Source organism: Alternaria metachromatica (assembly GCF_023757995.1).
Source record: "Alternaria metachromatica strain BMP 0045 chromosome Unknown scaffold_20, whole genome shotgun sequence".
NCBI lineage: Eukaryota > Fungi > Ascomycota > Dothideomycetes > Pleosporales > Pleosporaceae > Alternaria > Alternaria metachromatica.
In genome coordinates this window covers 231708-247918 of record NW_026055511.1, presented here as the reverse complement: position 1 = coordinate 247918, position 16211 = coordinate 231708, and the positions used below count along the sequence as shown (strand labels likewise).

At 52.2% G+C, this 16211-nt stretch overlaps 4 protein-coding genes across 4 annotated transcripts; 2 read left to right on the top strand and 2 right to left on the bottom strand.

Annotated features, from left to right (window-relative positions):
* Window positions 1–3445: 3445 nt before the first annotated feature.
* Window positions 3446–5319, top strand: INDA1 (Amino-acid permease inda1; the record flags this gene model as incomplete). The annotated part of the gene is made up of 4 exons (XM_049334692.1): window positions 3446–3721; window positions 3774–3831; window positions 3888–5011; window positions 5065–5319. 4 exons carry the CDS (start codon window positions 3446–3448, stop codon window positions 5317–5319), a joined length of 1713 nt encoding a protein of 570 aa, XP_049186181.1.
* A 3343-nt stretch (window positions 5320–8662) lies between these two features.
* On the bottom strand, window positions 8663–9307 carry J4E83_007792 (uncharacterized protein; the record flags this gene model as incomplete). Its single annotated transcript, XM_049334691.1, has 2 exons — window positions 8663–9204; window positions 9259–9307. The coding sequence occupies 2 exons, from the start codon at window positions 9305–9307 to the stop codon at window positions 8663–8665; spliced, it is 591 nt and encodes a 196-aa protein (XP_049186180.1).
* Window positions 9308–13205: 3898 nt separating this feature from the next.
* On the top strand, window positions 13206–15112 carry J4E83_007791 (uncharacterized protein; the record flags this gene model as incomplete). The annotated part of the gene is made up of 5 exons (XM_049334690.1): window positions 13206–13262; window positions 13349–13438; window positions 13495–14499; window positions 14551–14914; window positions 14973–15112. 5 exons carry the CDS (start codon window positions 13206–13208, stop codon window positions 15110–15112), a joined length of 1656 nt encoding a protein of 551 aa, XP_049186179.1.
* A 202-nt stretch (window positions 15113–15314) lies between these two features.
* Window positions 15315–16202, bottom strand: J4E83_007790 (uncharacterized protein; the record flags this gene model as incomplete). Its single annotated transcript, XM_049334689.1, has 1 exon — window positions 15315–16202. The coding sequence occupies one exon, from the start codon at window positions 16200–16202 to the stop codon at window positions 15315–15317; it is 888 nt and encodes a 295-aa protein (XP_049186178.1).
* Between the last annotated feature and the right edge of the window lie 9 nt (window positions 16203–16211).

Sequence of the window (16211 nt, the reverse complement as noted above, 5' to 3'; positions counted from 1 at the left end):
CACGTAGGTTGTCATTGTAGGTGCTCAGCTTGAGTCTCAGTCTGTTACCACGGAGAAATCATATTGTCTCTGAACAGTGGCCGATGCCGCGATTCGGTGTGACATGAACGAAGTATATCAAGTCTCGTTAATATAGCAAGTCAGCCAGTCAAATGAATGATCTGCCAATTCGGAGTTCGACATCTCCACGTCCTACTGTTGCCCTCTGCCTGAGACCAACTGCTCGCTATGCAGCAAACTCGTCCCCGCCCAATCTCCCTGAACATCTCCACGAAATCTCCAGCTCCATGGCGCGCCATCCGTCCCCCTACACCACGACGCGCAACCTATCCATCAATGTCTGCATTGGTCAACGCCAACCATGAAATCCCTCCCGTACCTCCCTTATCCTACTGGGATCCGGACACGCCGTCACCTGTGGCGTCTGACCGCTCAGAAGTCTCACCGAGCTCACCAGTGAACCCATTCCTCGCTCCGCCCAAGTCCCCAGTAGAGCAGCAACACCTTTTCCCAAAGGCAGCACCTCTCCTTCCGGCCTCCCCTCTATCAATCTTTGACAGTCCAATGTCGCCAATGGCAGTCACATTTCTCCGTACACCCACCCCTTCGCCAACCAAGGCGACGTTTCTTCTTTCAGCCTCTCCAGATCTATCCCCGCGCTTCTTGCTCCCACGCTCACCGCCTCCTTGTACGATGGGGAAGAGAAGGGTTTCCGTATACGATGTTGTGAAGGATATCTCGGAGAGGAGAGGGAGCGTGGCTAGCATGGTGAGGATGCAAGAGATGATGAAGTCGGAATTCTACCAGTCGCTATTTTTGAAAAGACAAAAGGAGATGGGTGGTTATTTGGGGAACGAGAAGAAGGGAACGAGGACCAAATGGACGATAAAGGGAATATGGAGACGATTGACTGGTGGCAGAAATGACCGGGAAGTCGGAAGAAAGAGTAGAACTGTACTGGGTGTGGATCGCATGAGAATATCCAGGCCTCAGAGCCTTGTGTTTGGTGTTTAGTTGTTACCTGAGGTTATTGCATGATTCAAAATGTGCCTCTAGAGTCGCCTGCCGTGAGTTTGAAGAACACCCATACGCCCTAGAGCGACAGTTTTAGAGATATCAGTTCGATACAGGAATCAAGCTGACTGGAAAGTATCCACGGATCGAATGATACAGGCTTGAGTGAATCATTGGCGCGGGTGTAGAGTTCAATGGTAGATAGTGGCAACGGGACGCTGACGAGCTAGCGAAGAATGGGTTGCGAACCACGGGTGTCTCGGAGGTCGATCGACGTAAAATCTTCAGATGCCATCCTTTCCGATAGGCAAATCAGCTTGTAGAGGATCTTGTGAGTAAGGCGTTGCGATAACCCATAGAGCAGCAATGACGTGTAACCTAGTAATCCCGTTGAGTGGATTTGTGGCGCGAAGCGGGCTCGAGATGCCGTTGATACCGAGTTGTGCATTTGAGCAAACTTCTTTAGAGTAGAGATAGTGCGATTGTTGAGCAATGTTGGACATATTATTTGCGACACAACACCTTATGCGCAAACCTCAGGGTCCACCGTGATAAAGGCGTGTAATGCGGGTGGAGGCGTCATTCTCGGCGATACTGCTGAGAGACCACCAGCTCGGTGCAAGTGGGCTGTCGTACTGGGTGTCACGGCCGCTTAAGCGGCGAAAAGGTCGGTCAGACTTTAGCGTAAGGCACACTGTGGTCAGACCGCGCCAGACTGGCTATTGGCTCCGCTGGAACGCTGGATGATACCATTGTGACATTCGCCATGGCAGGCGAATGCCAGGGGAGCGACGTCAGGCTCCGTGGCCGTGGTAGGAGTGAGGTTATCTGGTTCCAAGACCAAGTGGATGCCGGTGGATGGCAGTGGATCCTAGGGTGGTCCCAGGCGCGGATCGAAGCACCCCAACATACGACGCTCAGACAGGTGGTTATCAGTGGAGTCGCGCTAAGAACAGACGAGGGAGCGTTTGCAATTCGAATTTGACAATATCGCGATAAAGGATTCTGGTAGACCCTGATTTTCTGCGGGCCTGTATACAGTGGCCAGGCTGCTGGATCAAGGTGCTGTGTTTGACTTGTCGACTGGTCCGATACGCAACGCTTCCAAGACGTTCAAGAAATTCCAAGCACCATTGGCATACTGCACTAAGACGATTGGGGAAGCAGCCGAGCCTGACTCCGTGATTGGCTGCGATTCCTGGGGCAAATAACTGTGGTTTTTCGGGCATCAGCACGGTGGATCTGGGAGCCGGTGCCGTTGGATAGGAACGTTGGCCATGAGGTGTCAAACACGCGACGTCGCACCTCTTATGGAGAGGATTTGGTTGTGTGGTTCCCCCACGCAGTGATAACGGTCTTCTCGAAGCGGGTGATGGAGCGAAGACGGGCCTAATTATCGAGGAAACTGAAACGAGCGAGGGATTGTCGTGCTAGGATGCGAGGTTAGATGGGCAATGTAACGCAATACTGCGGTGCCCATTACGCCCGATAACACAACACACGCCGCAATCACGAGCGCTTGGCTTTGCCTATTCGCGGACTTCGCGATGGCAAGACTGAAGCGCCCCGGAGCGCCACCGATGGAGTGGTTGACAAACAGTAATGTTGGAGAGGCATCGCGTCTCGGGCTAACCGAGGCGGAGATGACGGAAGCGAGCGCGCTAGACCGGCCCAGGCAGGTGCACATGGAGGTGGGGCACGTGAGAGGCTTCTCCAGACTACACCAAGTAAGCGCAACCATCCGGCTGCAGATAAGACGGCCGGTATGCACCAACCTCGATTCGCCAATTGGGGCAGCTGGCAAGGAAAGCGGCGTTGGATCCGAAGACAACCGCGGTAGCCAAGGGAGCCCAGCACTGCAATCAGCGTTCTAGAAAGCCTGCTAGAACTTTGCTAAATCTGTCTCTCGCGGTTACTCGCAGGTCGCGCATTCGTTATCAGTCTTCTTTGGGACCAATCTCCGCCCAGCGACCGGGTCTGACCAAAGGGCACCAAGGGCCCCCTCGAAGCTCACACCAAGCCCTATGCGCCACCGGCCGATTTGCTGTTGCGGGGAGGTCCCAAGCTAATCCCAAGAGCCGCGGCGGGGCGCCAATTCACCGTCCTTGTTAGTGCTACCCGCTTGCGGCGAACGCTTGTTCTGGGTGCACACGACCAGCCAACCAAAGACAGCGCCAGGCTATCTTTCGTCAGCCTGGCCCTTCACTGTAATGGAGGGGTGCCAAGCTGTCGGCTCGTGCGCCTCGTGCATCAATGAACGGGGGTCCCTGTCGCTCTTTCCGCGAGCCATCTCGAACCTGGACTGGATAAATGTCAATTGCCTCCCCCTCCGCTGATCCATATCTGACATTAAAGAACAGCCGGTCCCAGGGTCTCTCTCGACTTCATCAGTCTTTTCTACCCCCAGCACTGCCCTGTCCAACCGCCCATCATGGACTACGAAAAGGGGACCCCGCCTAATGAGAAGACTACCGTCCCTCACCCGACTGTCGAAAGTCATGGTGAGGACTCCGCCGACTGGCGCGAGCAGGAGGACTTCATGACCCGCAACGGTCTGAACATGAAGTCCTTCCAGCGTCGTCCCCAAGAGGGCCCTATGGTCGTACTCGACAAGTCCATGAAGACTCGCCATCTTCACATGATTGCCATCGGTGGTTCCATCGGTGCTGGTTTCTTCGTCGGTTCCGGTGGTGCTCTTTCCAGGGGTGTAAGTTGTACAGTATGCGGTCACTTCTGGATATGGACTTACAATTACTCAGGGCCCTGCCACGCTCCTCATTGATTTCTCAATCATGGGTATAATGATCTTCAACGTCGGTATGTAGAGATCACACTTATTTTGCGCACGCAAGCAAGACTGACACGCCATGCAGTCTACGCTCTCGGTGAACTCGCTGTTATGTACCCCGTTTCCGGTGGTTTCTACACCTACTCCGCTCGCTTCATTGATCCATCCTGGGGTTTCGCCATGGGTTGGAACTACGTCTTCCAATGGGCCATCGTCTTACCACTTGAACTTCTCGTCGCCGGTTTCACAGTCCAATATTGGGAAGGGGCCAAGCCAGTCAACGTCGCTGTCTTCATCACGGCTTTCTGGTTATTCATTTGTTTCATCAACATTTGGGGTACCCTGGGATACGCCGAAGAAGAATTCTGGTCCTCGTGTATCAAGCTTGGTGCAACCGTCGTTTTCATGATCATCGCCTTGGTTTTGGTTCTCGGTGGAGGACCCAGCAACGGCATGTACTCTGAATACTGGGGAGCGCGTACCTGGTACAACCCCGGTGCCTTCGCCAACGGCTTCAAGGGATTCTGCACCGTCTTCGTTACCGCAGCTTTCTCCTTCTCCGGAACCGAACTTGTTGGTCTCGCTGCCGCTGAGACTAAGAACCCTCTGAAGTCCCTTCCCGGTGCTATCCGTCAGGTCTTCTGGCGAATCACCCTGTTCTACATCCTTGGTCTCACCTTCGTTGGTCTGCTTGTCGAGCACACTGACTCGCGTCTCATCGGTAACTCCTCCGGTGACGCCAACGCCTCGCCCTTCGTCATTGCTGGCAAGAACGCTGGTCTGGTTGGATTCGACAGCTTCATGAACGTTGTCATTATGGTCTCCGTTGTCTCCATCGGTGTCTCTGGTGTCTACGGTGGTTCGCGTACCCTCACCGCCCTCGCTGACCAGGGTTACGCTCCTAAGCTCTTCACCTACGTCGACCGTGCCGGACGTCCTCTCTGGTCCGTTGCCTTCATTCTTATGTGGGGTCCCCTCGCCTACATGAACTTGGCCTCGACCGGTGAAGTTATCTTCAACTGGTTCGTCTCTCTGTCTGGACTTGCCGCTCTCTTCACCTGGGGCTCCATCTGCCTTGCCCATATTCGCTTCCGCAAGGCTTGGGCTTACCACGGACACACCCTGGATGAGATTCCGTTCAAGGCCGCTGGTGGTGTCATTGGCTCGTGGATCGGTATTGGCATTATCGTCATCGTCTTGATGGCACAGGTAAGACTTCCTCCGATCGCTTCTGTAGTGCATTCTGCTAACATGAACATCAGTTCTACACTGCCGTTTCCCCTATTGGAAAGAGGCTTGGTACTGCCACCGACTTCTTCCAGGCATACCTCGCCATCTTCGTCGTTGCTGCTTTCTGGATTGCCGGATACTTCTGGAAGCGCGAGGGATGGCTCCGAACTGCCCAGATGGACGTTGACACCGGCCGTCGTGAGCTCGACTGGGACCTCATCAACGCGGAGCGTGCCGAGATCGCCACCTGGCCCGCATGGAAGCGTTTCTTGAACCGCATCTTTTAAGCTTGTCTTTGCATGAGTTTAGTGTACGGCCACGGATCGTTCAAGTGTCGTTGAGTTGATTATCAGTCGATGAATTTTTCCATTATCGACTGATATATCATGTTCGCCTTTCATATAGGTGATCTTAAATGTTAATATACCCCTTCTTTCAACTTCTGTGCCATGTCGTGAATGCGATGGCTGCTGTGAGATAGTTCGCGGATATCAACGACTTGTACATTATTAGCCTAATTAATAATGCTCCGGCTTCTTCCCATCTGAAACTGGACGACGAGGTGTTGCCCCTTGGCTGCTTTCTCATCATGCGCACCACACCGATGAAGCTTTCTTGTCTTGAGATGGTCTTGCGCTGCCAACCTTCTTAGCTCCAAGATCATCGCCTCGGCTCCGCTGCTCAGAGTAGCCAAGTCTCTTGCTTTTTCTGTAGTCACTGCACCTTAATGAAGAAAAGATTGAACACCATGCAGCTTACATTACTACAAATTATTCTGTTTTGCTCGTCTCATCCAAGTGTAGTCTGCAGATCTGTTCAGCTTTACCTTGTATGAGGTGATCGTGTTGTACAAACGGTCTTGCACAGATACACACAGCAGATGTATATCACATGCGAGCTTGGATGTCTGAAGATAAGGCAAGAGTTACGAGACTTGTTGTTTGCTAGCGAAGCGTAAAACAGTATCAAAACTGCGAATTCCGTTGCTAGTCGCTACGTCGCAGAGACGCCGCCACAGTCTGAGTGCCATATACGCTTCGAGAATTGAGCGATATATCCTACCCCAATCAAATAGGTCACATCAGGAAAAGGAATCCATGAACTCTTTCACCTCTGGCGCTTGACCACCAAAATGCTTCTTCGGAAGAGCCGTAACTTCCAGACCGTGCAATGATCTCGCTCGACTCACTGTGTTCGCTGTTAGCTTGGTATCACTGGGGTAGATATGATTTGACGTACGAGCAACATATACTTGGCTTGGGTCGAAAGCCTTCTGCAGATTGACCTTGACCTTATCCATTGTCATGCCCTGAGCCTTGTGGACGGTAATAGCATAGCCTGCCATCAGCGGGATTTGAGTCCTGGACAAGAGGCTATAGGGCGTAGTGTCGCCCAGCTCGAGGCTCGAACAGTTCGGGAAAATGGTCCTTGTCTGGCCGTCATCGAATTTGACTACCGGCCAAGGCTGGTAATTGTTTTCTTCGGCGTATCTCCGGATCTCATGGTGCTCGTACGTGGCGTGTGACCCAGCGAGAATTGGCCCATCGCTTCCACGTTCCTCACTTTCCTTACGGGCCCGGGGCAACTTTCTCTCGTCATATGCCTCGAATTCTACGATGACGCCCTGTGACCCGTTGACCAGACCAGCCTCAGGATCCAGATTGTGCTGCAATACAACTCGCATATCTTGTTTGAACTGCAAGACTGATTCATACCTGTGTTGATCCTGGAGAGGAAAGATCAGTAGGATGTCTATGTATGCGACAAGTGGCGACTCACCAGCTCTTTCAGGGTACCATCCTTGTTTCTGAAATTGTATTTCTTGAACTCTGGATTCGCCTTTTTGTGCTCTGGTTTCCAGTTGAAGTAGTCTTTGCAAGCGAAGCGCCAAGGTTGAGATGGGAGCGCATTGATGCACTTGTTGTTGATGCGAAGAACGTCTGCTCTATGTGGGTATATTTCCACTGCGCCTTCTGTTGAGCATTCATGGTTCAGAAGCGTGTACGCATCATCCTCAGGGATGTCTACATCTGTAACTTGTCAGCGCAAGAGTTGCATCATGGCTCTGGACTTGTTTACTTCTTCTGATTGACTGCAGGATTTCGACGAACTTGCGATCGCTTTGTCGAAAGATCTTGGTCAAATTGACATTTACGAATCTGCACTCCTGTGATAGTCAATAGATGGTCCCTATCTGATGGGCAAAAGGCTCAAATTTACCTGCCATGCGCTACTACGAAATGCCCATTTGTCAACGTCATGGAAGAGGTTTTCCAGACAACTCCGGGTATCGCAGTGATATTGGTCATCATAATCGTCCACTCTCAAAGATTTTCCACAGTTGAAACAGTTCTGGAAAGGCTTCACTGGAGCGAGTTGGCAGAACTGGTATTGCGTTAGTCTTTGCATATCTCAAAGTCGCTACTACACTTACGTCTCCTGTAACCACAAGTTGAACGCCACCGAAAGGTTGGCTCGAACCTCGTGCCGCCTTCAGTACTTCGTTGAGCCGAGTGAAGAAGTTGTTCTCGACCATGCTGATCTCGTCAATGACGAGGACGTCCGTCTTGTTCATCCTGTTCCAGACTTGCTTCCTGTGAGCATCTCTTCTCAATGTGTCCAAGTCTTTGTTGACGTCGGGCACTATCCAGCCAGCGTAAGACCTAACTAGACGTCAATCAGATGTCCAGAGATGTGGGGCTTTACCTCGTACCAAAGCGTGAAGCCACCGACGTTCAAAGCGGCGAGGTTTGTCGGCGCACAGATACGGACGACCTTGCCGAGCGACTTCAGTTCCTTGACAAAGGCCCGCAAAATGGTTGACTTGCCGCAGCCGGCGGATCCTGTGTAGAATACATTATGGCCGTCCACGATAAGATCAACAACTCGTTGTTGCTCTTTGCTTAGAGGAGGCTCAGCTTGGGCGGGTGGGTTAATAGGTCCTGCTGGCTCTGTGTGCGTGCTGGCTTCCGCTTCCGGGCTCGAGTCTAGCTCCACTGGGGCGTGTCGTGACCCTAGCGGGTGTGAAGACTCATGTCGCGCAGCGTCATTGGCTACGCGCTTGCTCGGAGGCGAGAATCGCGATACGGACGCGGTTCGTTTAGGCCGAGGCATGTTGGCTCGCACAAAGGAGACGTCTCGTTCTGCAGGTGTCTGGCATTCCAACAGAGTTCAGACAAGACGCGTCGCGTCGAGCGGTAGGCGCTAAACCTTTTCGCGAAGCCCCACTTCAGGGCTGCGTCATACGTCATTGGCTGCCCGCCACAGCTGCAGCAAAAGGAACATCACAGTTTTACCATCACAAACGTCGCCATGCGATGAAATCATTTAAGCATTTAATAGCCAAGTTGCTGCAAGCCATACCTCGTGAGACAGTCGTCATACAGACCACCTGCCTGCACAAACAACAGGACTATGACAAGATGCTTCCCTACACTGCGCATGACCTAACTCCTGCCCCGGTTCCTTGTCCTCCCTACCAGCGACGATTTAACCTGACCTGGGCTCCCTGTCAGCAAGCTATAACATAGATGGCATACTCGTCACTAGACGTACAAAACTTTTGACTCATTCGACACCTAATTAGAGGTCTACCCCGTGTCTATTGCTCTAGGCTGGATCATCAGTATTCTAGTCAACGCGACGTTTTTTGAGAGGCGGCTCACTGAGAGGCGGCCAACTGGAGCTCGCATCCTCTCGCATCTTGTATTGCTTGAGCTCCAGGATGAGGCGGTTGTTCTCATCGTTCAGTTTGCGATTCTTGTCCTTCTCGACGCGAAGCTCCTCTAGATACCTTTGAAGGCGCTTCTCAGGCACCAGTCTAGTCGGTTCTACCTTTGGCGCTGGTGTAGCATCGGGTTTCTCGTTCAAGATATCTTTGAGACCTTCAATGAGGAATTCGACTGTTACGCCCATCTCGAGAGCACCGTCGATGGCTGCTTTGAGATTGTCGAGCGGACCCTGGAATTTGCGCGGAAGACCTCTGGCAGGGTCAAGGTTGGCAAGACGGTCACGTAAAGTCTTCTCAAGTTTTTGCAACTCTTTGTAATCCTTCTCTGGTTCGTCGGAATGGTTCGCGCGCTTGTATGCTGTGGATAAAAGACCGTAGGTTGTGCGACAGCGCCGGTAGTCAGCCCTATCGATGGTTTCCGAAGGTAGGAGTTCTTCCATGTCTACACGATGTCAGTATCAATACCCTTGTCAGTTTTTGAATGCTTTCGGAATACCTTCGATAATCTTGCCAATCTGGCCATGACCGATTTGGGAAGTAGCCATTGCAGGGTAAGAATGTGTGTCTATTGCGGGTTGGAGATGGTTGATGAGAGCGATTATGAATCAGTCGAGTTGAATCAACAGTCGGCGCTGCAGTGGTCGGAGAGAGTGTGGAAAAAGTAAGTAGCACCCGTGGAGGTGAGTGTGATTGTGCCTGGATAAGTGGGTCATGTGAGAGCAGGCACGGGAAGGAATGAGAACCTGCCCAGGTGGCACCTTCCGCAAGTGCAAGCGCAACCCTTCTTGTTCTAGTTGGCTTGCCTCAACTGTGCGCATATGTCATGTTCACTTCGTACATTCGTATATCTAGGCTTTGTTGAGGTCATGAGTGTGAAACGAGTGATGGACAGAACCGCTTAGCGGTGGCCTGGTTCGCGACATCCTCAGCCGCAGCAACCTCCTCCACTTATAAACCGACAGCAAGTGACAACAGCATCTAGGATACAACGAAACGCGATTTTCCTATACTCCATCAAAGAATGGATTGAGCCCAATCTAGTCATCTAGATAACTCCCGGTATGGCACATATTTGTAGACTTTTGCCCACAAGCAATTGTCAGTACCGTCTTTGTCTTGTAGAGATCACACTCCGCCCGAATCTCCTTATCCGACCAGAACCACTCATCTCCCTGTCTGATATCTATGAACCTGCTATAAAGATCCTGATAGAAATGGCGGCCGAGGAAAGCCATCATCTTCGTCGTGTCGAGAGTATCTTGAGGTGTGGGAACCGGGATCGCAGCACCAAAAGTATGTGATGCAGATGGCGCCACCTTAGCTGCCACCTTGGGTGGATGCGCTGGAAGCGCGATGCGAGCGCGACGAATGTTATCGAAGCCTACAATCTCCATTGTGTCGAGGACAGTGTCTGAAGCCTGCTTACTCACGCCGTGAGCTTCCAGCCGACAGGAAAGATGCTCGTCAACCCATGATGATAGCTTGGGCCCTTCGCAGCTCATGTGCGCATCCACTGAGAGTATTTCGATCTGTCCACCGGGCTTGAGCACACGCATGCAGTCGAAGAATGATCGAGCCCAATCGTCGTTTCGAAGAACTGTCGCGACGGAGCGCGAGATAACGGCGTCGAAGTAGTTATCGGGAAACGGCGTTGGGGATGCAAGTGAGGGAATGTATAGTGTATGATGGTTGAGAGGCGCAGGGTACGTGGTAGCTGGCTGAGTCTTGGTGGTAGAGAGCGTATATACTGTCACTGCAGGGTAATGGTGTGCTAGCATCCATCCATCCGCTGCGGTAGTCAGCATCAATGCGTGTTTCGAGCGAGGCAAAGCTGCAGGACAGACATACCTAGAGAACCATGTATTTGGAGTACCCTCCTCTGATCTGCTGGTTGACTATTACTCAGTAACTCATGCGCAGGTGACTGCAGGGGTTTATTCTGCGTCAATCGTTGATAGGCAGTTAGTGCCCATAGCCGTTGCTCGAACATAATCTCTTGGAAGCTCTCGTCATCGTCCAAGCCGTCCCACTCTTCGCTTAATCGAGCGGACATGATGCGAGTACCAGCATTCTCCATCTTCGCCAGTGCCCGTGTGAACGGCGTTTGAGCTGCTTTGACACTTTGGACGCGTTCATTGCTATGTGTACTGCCAGTTCGCGAACCGCGCTCGACCGGCTCGAAATGAGGTGGTTGGGAAACAGGCAGAGGCCTGAATGAAGGTTTAGAAGGGCGAGGGTCATCAAAAGCATCGTCCGAGAGAGCAGTCTCGTACCCCGAAGCGCCCGAAAAGACACTGTGGTTTGAGTGTGTGACGCTAGATGGGTTGGATGAAGCGCGAGAAATAGTGGAGTACTGTGACTTCCTGTCTGCTGCGTGTGTAAGCATGCTGTTCGCGTAAGATCACGGCTCGTACATGTATACTCCAGGAGACTACATACGCAGTCATGGTAGTCGAAACCTCATGTTTAGGTATCAAGAAGACGATTTGTACGTACCTGGTATACTGACAGGGCTAAGCATCCCTGGCGTAGGAGGCAGTGCACCAGACGGAGGAGGAGATGGCAGCGGGGGTGGAAAGCGCGGCGGCTGGAGTTTTCGAGATGTCTGATCAGAACGCTGGGACGGCGGCCTCTGAGATACTTGATGTTGTGTATCTAGAGGAGCAGTGGGTGGTGCCGGTCCTTGGTCAAGTCCGAGTTCAGACTCTGGCTTCATCGCCAGCTCTTTTGGACGTTGTGTCTCCTTACATGTCGACAGCGGAGCGATCTCCTGGATGCCCTTTTTATTATTCTTGCTGAACCAACCGCCGAAACCATTCTTTCCTCCTGATCTTGAGTCTGACGAGCTCGATGCATCTTGACGTTTGCTGCTGTGCGTGCTCCCGGATGACTGCGAGGTTGCCGAGAAAGACCGTCTGGTCGTATCGTCTTCCTTTGCTCTTCTTGCTTTGCGAGCTCCTACTGTCTCGGCATGCTGAGGAGGAACATCAAATGTTGGAAACATGTCGACTATCTCGATACGGTGCCCTCATCGCCTTCCAGGCGGGGATCTTCGCTCGATAATAGTTCATCGTTTCGGCATGTCATAACACGTACCACCTGTTAGGCCAGCCCGTTCGCGGGAAATAGTCTCAATCTCGCCAACTGAGCCGGCTAGCGTTTTTAGCGTAATGATTGCAGTTTGGTGTTGGGTGTTCCAAGTCAGCGGTGGTTGGTGGCCTTACAGACCAGCGACACCAGGGCGCCCGGTTCCCACCGAGAATAGCGCCGAAACTAGTGCGGAAGTCCCCATCGATAACAGGGCAGATGATGATCAGCGCAAGTGACCTTTCCCAACCCACACTTTCGGAACTGACAACCCAAACCAGAGGGGTACTGGACGATGATAGTACCCAGATCTTCCCTCCTCCTGCAAATCGCAACAACACACGCGCGCAAGCATGTCACTCCTTACCGCCTATGCAGCACCGACACGTACTCTGTAGGCACATGAAGACGGTTTTATCACACGTGCGCCACCAGCCACTTTTAGCGTCTGCTAGATGACCGCTTACCTTCCCCCTTCATGAAAGCCCCGGGAAGCGGCACAGCAGCCATTGGATCGAGCACGTCAAAGCCATCGTTGGGAATTCTGCGACTCGTTAGAACTCCTTGGAAGACCCGACAGTCAGGTACCTTTCGTTCCTGATGTCCAGTAACCAAGTCAGATTCCTCTGCCGATGCGCCATCGGTCTTCGACCCTTTAGACTTCAAGACCGCAACTTCGTAACGACTAGACTTGTTTGCGACATGCACCGCACACAGTCAGCCTCGGCAGCTATGGAATTAATACCGCTGAGATGCTGAAGGAGGTGCAAAGCATACACGTACATGGCACACCACGTCATTACCACGTATCTATCGATTGCTTGACTCGTTTTCGCTTCCTGGCTCAGTTGAAGTTATCTAGATACTGTGCTAATGCCAGTGGATTACTCAGTGCGGCCCACAACCCGGAATCCGACGACCACATTTTAGTGTAGGTGACATAGCCAAGGCGGACGGTTCTTCAGTGGCGTATGCGCGGTTGCATCCCACCGAAGGACGGCTTGGATGAGAAGATGAAACAGCAACACACCTAGCCGTTCGACCTGCCATAATGGAGCGGCAGATTTTTAGGCATATAGTGTCTTCCACATTCGCTTAACGAGAATCCATCTCCGATCACGGAGGATGCCTTATGTGGCTTACCGCGAACTTCTTACGGGATCGTTGCGGGCACCTGCATGACGCGAGCGAGCCTGCTACGCTCCATCCCCTGCACTAGGTGTAGTCTCCGTATCTTCCTCTTTGAGTACGGCAGGTATATCTGGGGATTGATCTCCGTCGTTACCTGGGGTGTCGATGGTCTCGTAGTGCTACACCATTCTATCATACCCGTTGTCTTGCTTTTGGCCTCTCAAAATGGGTTTCATTGAACGAAACAAAGCTGCTCTCAATGATGTGGTTTCCGCTTCATTTGTGGGCAGATATTTTCATCTTGACGGATCAGGGCATGTAAGTCGTTCTTGCATTTCCAACATAGCACGCAATACTGACCATCGAAGCCCAATGAGATCAAGAATGCGCGGTTTACGACAGAGCTACGGGCTGGACTGACGACCTTCTTCACCATGGCATACATTATCGCTGTCAACGTATGTCACCCATGCTGTCAAAGTGGTACGTGTGCTAACGGAATCACCACTTGTAGGCATCCGTCCTCACAGACTCCGGTGCGACATGTGTCTGCAACGACCCTGTCGACCCAACATGTATCAACGATGAAGCCTACTCTCTCTGTCTCCTCGAAATCAACCGCGACTTCGTTACTGCTACCGCCGCCATCGCAGCGCTCGGCTCGTTCCTCATGGGCCTCCTTGCAAACCTTCCAGTCGCGCTCGCACCGGCTATGGGTCTTAACGCGTATCTGGCATATCAGATTGTGGGATTCCACGGCACAGGTCCCATCGATTACCGTGTCGCAATGACCGCTGTCTTCGTCGAAGGCTTCATCTTCGTTGCGCTCTCCCTCGCTGGTATTCGCCAATGGTTGGCCCGCATCATTCCCGCTAGCATCAAAGTCGCGTGTGGTGCGGGAATCGGTCTCTTCTTGACACTGATCGGACTTTCATACTCTGCTGGTATCGGTGCCATTACAGGAGCTAAAGCCACGCCACTTGACCTTGGAGGTTGCCCCACAGAATACCTCGACCCGGATACTGGCTCCTGTCTCTCACACAAAGCCACCAACCCGACCATGTGGCTCGGCTTCCTTGTGGGCGGTGTCTTCACTGCCCTGCTAATGACATACAAAATCCGTGGCTCAATGATCTTTGGTATCGCACTGGTCTCGATTTTCTGCTGGCCTCGCGACACTTCAATCACCTACTTCCCACGCACAACAGTTGGTGACAGCCGTTTCGAGTTCTTCAAGAACATTGTCGCTTTCCATCCTATCAAACACACTTTGTTGGCACAGGATTGGGATCTGTCTAACGTGGGCGGGCAGTTTGCTCTGGCCGTCTTCACTATGCTTTATGTCGATATCTTGGACGCGACAGGTACTTTGTACTCCATGGCTCGCTTCTCGGGCGTTGTCGATCCTGACACGGGTGACTTCCCCCGTTCGACTATTGCGTACTCAGCGGACGCTATCGCCATCTCCATCGGTTCCCTCTTTGGGTCCTCACCTGTTACTGCCTTCGTCGAATCCGGTGTAAGTACCATATCAGACTGCTTTGAGTTCCGTCAATACTAACATCTACAGGCTGGTATCCAAGAAGGCGGTCGCACAGGCCTCACAGCAATCACCACTGGCATCTGTTTCTTCATCTCCCTCTTTTTCGCACCCATTTTTGCCTCCATCCCGCCTTGGGCAACAGGTGGAGCACTCATCTTGGTCGGCTGCATGATGATGCGCGGTGTCTTGGCCATCAACTGGAACTATCCAGGCGATTCTATCCCCGCGTTCGTCACACTCATGTTCATGCCTTTCTCCTACTCAATCGCATACGGTCTCATTGCGGGTATTATGTGCTACGCCATCATAAATACCACAACATGGGCTCTCGGTGCCATCTCAGGCGGGCGCCTGCTTCCACCCGACTATGACAACAAAGAATACTGGAGCTGTAAGTCTCTCCATGTACTGATTCCTTCCCAAAAGCTGCGCTAACATTCTCATTCCAGTCCGCTCAGACTCGCCACGCGCTCAACCTTGGTTCATCCGCGCCATGAAGGGCGACAAGAAGTTCTGGAGGCCCCAGGATACCGACTCGTTCGAGTTGGAATCTACCGAAGCACGCGTCGAAGCCCATACCAAGGCCTAAAGAATTGTTCTCGTGATTGTCTTCGCGATAGACCGTTTGTACGCCTTTTCTGATCTTACGATACCAAAGTCTGGTGTGGTTGCGGTTATAGATTCGCTTAGATAGACTAATTAGATATAAACTTGAAGACATACTACTCCACAGCTACATGCGTGTGATGACTTTCAAACAGCTAGATTGCCTTCCTTTCGACACAGCTGCCCTAATCATAGAACACCAAACATCTAACCTCAATACTCTGCCGACCCGGTGCATCCTCGGGCGTATTCGGATCCGCAAAAGCAGTGTGCGGTGTTCTAACAGCCACACCCTTCTTGCCGTGAGACATGCCCTCTCCAAAACTATCATAGCACTTGAGCAAAATAACTTCTTCGGGTGTCATATCCTTCTGGTAGTAGAACTTGTGCTGGTCGTTCGCTGCCACCGACATAGTTTCGCCCTTGACCTCGTAGCCCTCTGTAGAAGTATGGTTGTTTGGGTCGGGAAGGACTTCCTTACCCCGGTCGTCGACGTCCATTGAGTCGGCGCGCTTAGGGTATAGGAGATTTGTGGCAACAAAGTCGGATGTTGATGTTGTTCTCCAGTCTATCATGGCGAGGGGATGATCCGAAGCAGGGTTTTCGATAGGTCGCCATACGTTGATGATTTGGTAGCGGCCTTTTACCCATTCGTCGGCTTCCTCGGGAGAGAGATGGCGGCGTACACGTGCTTCTGCGGCGGCTTCGGTCTGGTCTACATGGACTTGCTGGACTGGTTGCCGAGGAGAGTTCTTGTCTCGTCTCCGGATGGTGTGGTCAAAGATGACGACCTTTTTCACGCCAGGCAGCTTGTTGCGTAGTAAGGCTTCGACTTCGGCGTAGTAGCCTTCTCGTACTGCTGCGTCGTCCGTGAAGGCTTTTTCTTTGGCGGGATATTGGTAGACGGCAAAGCCGGAGTTGTCGGTGTTGAATTCATGTTCGTGGCCGCGTAGATTGTGGACGGATCGCTCGTGCCATTTGTGCGAGAAACTGGTGCCAGGTCCGTCTACCTTGGCCCAAGGTTTTCCGGAATAGGAGTCGGTGTCGATGTGGGAGAAGCTTGCTGTAGTCATATTGATTGT